We start from the raw sequence: 7,737 nt of genomic DNA, 5'->3' as shown, positions 1-7,737 counted from the left end.
CCCAGGCTGATGGCTGAGACGGATGTCGTTCTTTACTGTGACTTTCATGGACACAACCGTAAAAACAATGTCTTTATGTACGGATGTAACAACCGAGGTGACGCCTCGCTGAAGCTTCATGAGAGACTCTTTCCACTGATGATGAGCAAGAATGCCGGTGATAAGGTTAGGAACTGTTTTTCAAAAACTCTTTGTAACATATATGTAGTCCGAGTCACATTGGGCTTGTATTTATATCATGACAGCATGGTTATTAGTAAAAATAAAAACTATAACGTCAGTTTATTTAAAATGTCTGTAACATCTTGATCACTCTTTTCATCAGTTCTCTTTTAAGAGTTGTAAGTTTCGGGTTCAGAAGAGCAAAGAGGGAACCGGACGAATCGCCATGTGGAGACTCGGCATCAAAAACAGCTACACCATGGAGGCCACCTTCGGAGGCTCCACTCTGGGTGAGTTTAGACTTTCCAAGTGTGTGTGTGTGTGTGTGTGTGTGTGTGTGTGTGTGTGTGTGTGTGTGTGTGTGTGTGTGTGTGTGTGTGTGTGTGGGTGGGTGTGGGTGTGGGTGTGGGTGTAGCTGTCTTTTGTGTTATCCCTGTGCTTTTTTTTCAGACCACTTACTGTCTGTCAGAGCTGGCAGCGTTGTTCAGGAAGCAGGTCAGCGAGAGGCTGGGCAAAGATCTGGGCACTGAATGTAACTTTTCTGTGTCTGACTTGGAAAGCAGGTGATCGTCATTTATTTGTTTATAAAATATGCATAACTTGTACAAAATATGATATGTATAAATGTGCTCTCAATCAGCCTAATAAGACTGTTATTTGTTTGTTTGCTTTCACAGCACCAGTGGTTCAAATAGTTCTGATTCCGACGGACTCCCAGCTCATTTGATGAACCATACAGAGGTTCGCTACTCTTCCATGAAGTATTGTTTTATACAGTTGCTTAATGTCTTTGTAAAGCTTGTATTACATTTGGATCCCTTTGTGAAATGGGCCTTGAATCATGTTCTTCTCTTGTATTACTTTACCTCATTCTGCTTCTCTATTCCTCAGCAGACTCCAGTGAAGAAGAAAAATAAACGCATGAGGAGTTATAAAGAGAGGAACAGGCTGCGACCAGAGGAAGGGAGGACTAAAGAACAGCCCAAAGTTCTGCAACGCAGCACAACCAATATTGTAAGTATACTAATATTGTGATATACTAAATAATGCGTTATTTATTTCACACTTTAGTGTGGTTAACAAGACTAACGGTCTTTGCAGGGTTTCAACCTGCCACGAGAGGGAAATGTTAAAGAGGAGAGGCCTGTTGAAAGACACAGGAAAACATGGAAGGTATGAAGCAGGTCAATACTACAACGGAAATTAAATCATAAAAGGCAGTGAAACAATGTTGGTTTAACAGGAACTAAACTAAGAGAGCTAAAACTAAATTGAATAAATATTGCCTGTTTAAATGTTTTTGGGAAAAATAATTCAAATTAACTTTAATTCATTTCCATATGTTTTAACTCTATTATATTACTACTGAAAAAAATAAACAGCTAGTCAACTCGACCTTTGCATGCAGAAAAAAAACTTTAAAACAACTTAAATATTCTAGTAAGATCAAATGACATTCAACCAAGCTTGTTTAGCTCAACTGGGGTCTGAATGGAGATACAGGTGACTAGTTCCAAAGATGTCAACATTATAATCCTTCCTACACAGTTACAAACTGCAGCTTCATACTTCTGAGACATTATAGCTAGCCCTTACAGGACAAATAAATATACAAAAACTAAATCTCTCTGAAATCTGATTGTATTCTGAAAATGTCCTCATGATTACATTGCAAACTATTACAACCTTTGTTTGAAGAGTTTGATACGTTTAGGAGTTGACAGCCAGACAGTGAAGAGAATAAAGAAGATTTTCATAGCCGTCCCTATCTAATATTTCTTTCTTTTGGAAGGTGAATGGGCTGATAAAGAAAGCTGTGATCCCGTCTCACTCCACCCACCCAGGAGAGGTCAGTCATGTGACTCTGTGGCAGGGCAGCGAGCCTGTCAAGGTAAAGAGCCTCTCATACCTTCTTCAAGTATTGTCAGTATTTCACAATCTGTAATTTTCCACTGGATTTTGCTACATTTCTGTGTTTTAGGAGTATGGAAACTTGAAATCTGCATACCCGCATTTGAGCGTAAAAGAATGTCCACATCTCAGCACATACAGGACTGTGGCCACTAACACAGGTAATGCGCCCTCTGCGTCTAATTCTCAATTACATCCATTTAGTGCCTTATTTTTTAGTTATGGTTTACTCGTTGGTACCGACTCGTAAGTGCAGTTAAACCCTTTTTAAACATTATTTTGTGTAATTCCCCCCCCCCTTTAGACATTAGGGTATATATGTCCCCTTTGAAACCCGAGTGAGCCTTTTTCTCACATTTGTCCTGTGGGTCCAACACATGCTAACTTCCTAATTTCCCCAAAGGTGGTTATGCTGCTATATTTGTGTTTTATTTTTCAAATTCAATGTTGTTTCTTATCACTAACATAGTATACAGACTGTGAAATCAAACGAAAATCTCTCCCAAGCATTTGGTATGCAGAAAATAATCCAATGAAAAACAATGCATTATCTATAAACTGATATTAGATATTTCTAAATTCTAAAAATGCATGAAAATGTAATGATCGGGACTGATTTTTGTTCAAATTAAAAGATAAGGAGAATATTATTATTGATGGCAGTTGTTGTCCTCTAAGTACATCAGAGCATGGGGAAAGTACTGTGTAGCAGTCTGCTGTATATTTGACTATGACCTGTCTACAGGACAGTGGAGATGCTCCTCTCAGCTGCTGCACCTGAGTGCCGTCCTTCCTCAGTCTCCAAATGTCCTGCATCCCAACAACCGACAGAATCGCTGCCCCCGACAATCCTTGGTCCCCTATAATGTCTACAGAGGTGTGTCCGCATGCAGAGTAGATCTTGAACTGAATTCAATTAAAAAAGCTTCATCATCTCTCAGTCATTCAACTCAAAGTGTAGCTCTTACTGAAACGTGTCTCCTTCTTTCAGGTTTGCCACCTTCCCTTACAGCGCCCGACAGGTGAGCCTTATAGAAACGTTATGTATCCTCATCAATAGGTTGCAGATAACTACAGTATATGTTGAGGACGTACTTTCAGATTCATAAAGTGTTGTCTCTCTTCTCTCACAGGTCTTCCATGTACCTCAAGATGGTTCCAGAAATTGTTCCAACCAAACGCTTGCTGTCAAATTTCCGAACTGACACTCTGCACGCTTTCCGAGACAGAAACTCAGAAAGTTCCTTTGTGCCTGAGGATTCCTTCCTCTCACACGCAGACACAACAAACACCAAGCGGCAGAGCGAGGAAGAGGAAGGAGATTCCCCAGAAGGTTTCAATAAGCACATATATTGTTCTAGTTTCTGAAATTATTTTTGAAACTTTCTTGTGAATATAGTGTCATGCAAAAGGTGTTTCTTCAATCTTTTGGACACAAATATCGTTTTTTAAATTTATTTATCAGTTAGCTGATCTCCTGTCTTGATGATCTGATATTGTCTTTTCTTCAGTAGGTTTCTCACTGATGAGATGTTTACCCCTGGGAGAACGGAAGCAGAGAGAAACTGAATCGTGCAGCAGATTATTTGTGCCTTTTCTGAGAGACACAGACCTGAGATGGAAAAAGTAAATTCATTTTGAACCTTCTTGGGCTCTTTTTCTCTGTCTTTGTCTGTCATTAGCTCATTTTGTTAAATACTCCGGTTGCCATTGCAGTTAAGATATCAGGAAATAAGCACTGGTGTTTGTGCAATGGTTATATGACTACAGTTTACAATTTTTAAAACTTGTTGTTTTATCTTTTTCAATATCCTCAGATACTGCAAAGAGACCGTGGAGGACAAGAGGCACCTGGGTGTTTTATCCCCTGCTTCAAAGCCTTCTGGCCTCATGCAGATGGTGCCTAAGCGTCCACAGAGTGACTCCCTCCGTAGTTTTCAGACTAATAAGGACATCAGGCACTATCACTCTGGAAGAGAGAGCCAGATAAGAAAGACAATGGTAACACTGTCCCCACATTCTGCCTCACTGTAGGGCGGGATATTTATACATTTGGAACTACAGATTCAACTTTTTTTTTTAAAGGTTCATTAATTCAACACACGAAAATACTCTGTTTATGACCTCCTTCACACAGATATCATAATGCAAGTTAAACTACTAATGTTGCATTCATATGGCAACCTTTGTTCAATGATGGCTACACAATGCTGGTCTTGTATCTACCATACGTTGCATTAGTTGCCTAATAAATGATACACAGGCTGTGTGTTTTAAACGATTCATTTATTGCAAAGCTACAAAAAAAAACAATACAATTAATGTGGGTACAATATAAAAATAAATACGTTCACGTTCTCTTTGATACTCAATTGAGGTGAGAAATGTTACCATGTACGACATGTAATACCAAAAAAGGCACATTATTGTTTGTTGTCTGAGTCTGGGAGGTGCGCAGTACAGATGTGTGGTAGACACGCAGCTTCAGAATTCAGTCAAACTGTCGGAGATGAAACTGCCTCTCTGTGTGTCTGACCAGGTCCCGCAGCGCCACGAACCCAAAGAGGGCCTGGATCATTCAGGAATAAATTAAACATTATATACAAATTAAAGCAGTGACAATCAACCAACGCCAAATATAGAAAACATGCTCAACATAACATTTAAGTATATGCAAAAACAATTGAAGTCAGTTTTGAAAAGGAATGCTATGGTACCTGTGTGAGTATGAATATGGCGAGAACTATGTGAACCCCCCTCTCCAAGGGTTGAATGAGAATGGCTTCATTGAAGAGCTGAAAGAGGATTAGTGGGAACTGCAGAAGGATGCTCAGCAGCCAAAAACCAGCCAGCTCCGGGACCTTTCAAACACACACGTTACATTAATTCCTGTCTGTTGGGTTACATTACATTATGTTATTTGGCAGACGCTTTTATCCAAAGTGTAGCATATCCCTCCGAAATATGGTCGTAGACTTTACTGATGATTTAGAATTGATTGAAGCTCCAGAATCAACGTAAGAGCTTGTGCCTCTTCGGGGGGTGCTGACATTTAAACATACACTTTATTCTTTACTTTCTCCGTCTTTATATGTAGAAGATATTCCTTTTCTCCGTCATGTTGTTTCCATAGCAACAACAACTTCCTGTTAACAGCGTAAACTCGCCTTCCAAATAAAAGCATCTAAATAAATTAACCTAAATTACATTTAAGACACACTACTGCAACGAAAGTAACAAAAACAATACAATATCCTTTTCAGTTTCACAGAACACAAATTGGGTTATTTGCACAAAGAGACTCACAACATGTCAATACCATAGACATGCCTGTGGGTGAGTGTTGACCCATTTTCCCTCCAACTGTATCTTTACATTTGTGTGAGTGATGCACCACCTTTTCTTGTAGGTTCCCAGCATAGCCGAGAAAGAGTCTAATGGCCTCGATCAGAGTCATCACGATGAGAACTGTGACAAGGATGAACTTGTAGTAGTCTGGCAAGGCAGGATACTGGTAGAAATGACAAATACAACAATAAAGTTAAGTAAACTGAATTTAAGTTAAAGACATTATTGTAAGTGACTTTTATGAAATTAGGAAATAGTCTGACTTGTTTACAGTTCACTTGAAATGAATGCCTGTAAAAACAACAAATAACCGCCTGAATTTGACAACAATAAGAATCAGCCTTTGGGGATCATTTGTTCACTTAGCTGCTACCTCAACATTTTAAATCAGCTTCTTTTGGTCACTGATACTTTTCTCCTGGGAAGTACAACGTTTTGCGTCAAAGGTATTTAAAAAATAATGCATATTACAAGGATTAATTGTCTGTCGGTCATACAGAAGTGGTGATACACATCCATCTGCTTGGTGAGCTTATTGTGTTACTTGAACTGACTTTTAGAAGAGGATGTCATGCAGTCTGACAATGTGAAACTACTACTGATGGCCAAACCGTTATTCAATTGAGTCTGGGAATTTAATCAGTTCCTCCTTAAATAGACTATTATTTGAATCATATTGGCGACCCCAATTATCACGCATTTACACAACTTGATCAATTAACAATTAAAGTTTATAAATGATAACATTTGTCTTTCCCATTAGTCCTATGTCTTCACCCCCTCTATTTTACTCACCTCCAACCACACTTTCTTTTCTTTTTTTTAATCCTTAAATCTTTTTCAAATCATTTTATTTGGTATTCCATTGCAGTCTTTTTTTCTATGTAGATAATGTAGATAAATGTTATCAAATCAGCAAAACATAATTTATAGTAAGGACCATGTCTGGCCCATCCTCTTTTTTTTCTCCACAGAGATATCGTCAAACCAGAGGGAATTTCTCGATATGGCAGCAGCATTTTCTTTAATAAAGGTCATTTTAAATGTTATATCAAGGTCTATATTTTTCATATTCCTTACTTTTAAATAACAAATCACGTTTATTGACCTCCCCAGTTGTTCCCCACAACAAGTGTGCACAGTGCTTGTTTATTTATTTGGGTGGGTGGGGGGAACAAGATGATTTAGTTTTATAATTAACCTGACTTTCTCTCTGCATGGCTTACCTTGAGTTGCAGCATTACAGTTTCACTGATCCACCACAGGGGGAAGAACCACATGTTAAAGTACAGAGACATCTGGAGGTGGAGGCTAGACAGAACCTTCTTGCCTGGAAAACAAAACAAAGAAACATGGATAACATACCCAACCCATATTAAGCAGCAGCTACTATAAAACTACGCGAGAGACACATATAGCTCAACCCAGGCTGTTATTTGTAAGCTAACATCAATGCTAATGTATCTTTAGCTGGGTTTACCGTGTGGCAGAAACGTGTCATTCTCTCTGGCGACAGGCAGAGACCGACTCTGGTCGAACAACACATTCCGAGAGAAGTCTTCTAAACGTTTTCTGATGGTCTCCGACAGGTCCATGGTGTAAAATGTTTTCTGCTAAGCCCAAACATTACCAGAGGGAAAACACACCGCCCCTTCCTCAACACAATGTACGCTGCCGTCGTCTCCTTGGATACCAGAAAGATCTCGCGTTCCGCTCAAATCTCGCATGAAAACCGTCTTCTCGTTACCCTCAGTGTTTGATAAAGAGTTCCCCTTGTTCCTCAGTTTCATCAGTTGTGTCCTTGTTTAGTCCCTTAAAATGTTTTAAAGACACAATGTATCGCAAAGACAGCTATTTAAATGTTCTAAACGATGAACTGTATATAGCCATACAGCATAACAAAATCATCACACTTTCGCCCAGGGGTTTTACAACACATTCCGTGACTAACACGAAATACCGTGAAACTGGGTTGTAGTATTTTTTGCTGCAATGCTTACAAATCAAATATATATGTAAATTGTATCGCCAGGTTTCACCATGATATTGGACTAATAATTTAGTCAATATCAATTCAGATTGATTCATACTTGCACCCAGGGGTGCCGCCAGGGATTTTGGGCCCCGTGAAAAAATATCAAATTGGGCCCCCCCATCACCAGGCCCAGGCCACGCCAACCAAGCAAAATTGCTAACCACACCTCCAGAACCCAACCCACTCATTTATGCTTTAAATAACTCCACCTGTACAGGCTTGCATCTGTCTTGTAGTCCAATACTAACCGCACAATATTTACTGACACTGAGCTGTGAAAA

The 7,737-nt window shown here is 39.3% G+C and overlaps 2 protein-coding genes across 2 annotated transcripts; one reads left to right on the top strand and one right to left on the bottom strand.

Moving 5' to 3' along the window:
* On the top strand, window positions 1–4,351 carry LOC104940892 (uncharacterized). Its single transcript, XM_010765906.1, has 13 exons — window positions 1–165; window positions 326–475; window positions 613–725; window positions 840–903; window positions 1,054–1,176; window positions 1,264–1,335; window positions 1,955–2,053; window positions 2,144–2,234; window positions 2,819–2,950; window positions 3,065–3,095; window positions 3,207–3,406; window positions 3,588–3,699; window positions 3,891–4,351. The coding sequence occupies exons 1-13, from the start codon at window positions 10–12 to the stop codon at window positions 4,105–4,107; spliced, it is 1,560 nt and encodes a 519-aa protein (XP_010764208.1). The 5' UTR covers window positions 1–9; the 3' UTR covers window positions 4,108–4,351.
* tmem17 (transmembrane protein 17) lies at window positions 4,339–7,160 on the bottom strand. Its single transcript, XM_010797569.1, has 5 exons — window positions 6,902–7,160; window positions 6,648–6,751; window positions 5,471–5,584; window positions 4,791–4,934; window positions 4,339–4,642 (listed from the first exon to the last, which is right to left on the bottom strand). The coding sequence occupies exons 1-5, from the start codon at window positions 7,014–7,016 to the stop codon at window positions 4,565–4,567; spliced, it is 555 nt and encodes a 184-aa protein (XP_010795871.1). The 5' UTR covers window positions 7,017–7,160; the 3' UTR covers window positions 4,339–4,564.
* Window positions 7,161–7,737: the final 577 nt, after the last annotated feature.

Source organism: Notothenia coriiceps, unplaced genomic scaffold (genome assembly GCF_000735185.1).
Source record: "Notothenia coriiceps isolate Sejong01 unplaced genomic scaffold, NC01 NC01_scaffold00000290, whole genome shotgun sequence".
NCBI classification, from domain to species: domain Eukaryota; kingdom Metazoa; phylum Chordata; class Actinopteri; order Perciformes; family Nototheniidae; genus Notothenia; species Notothenia coriiceps.
Note: the sequence above shows the minus strand (reverse complement) of the source record. Positions and strands in the feature narration are given on the sequence as shown.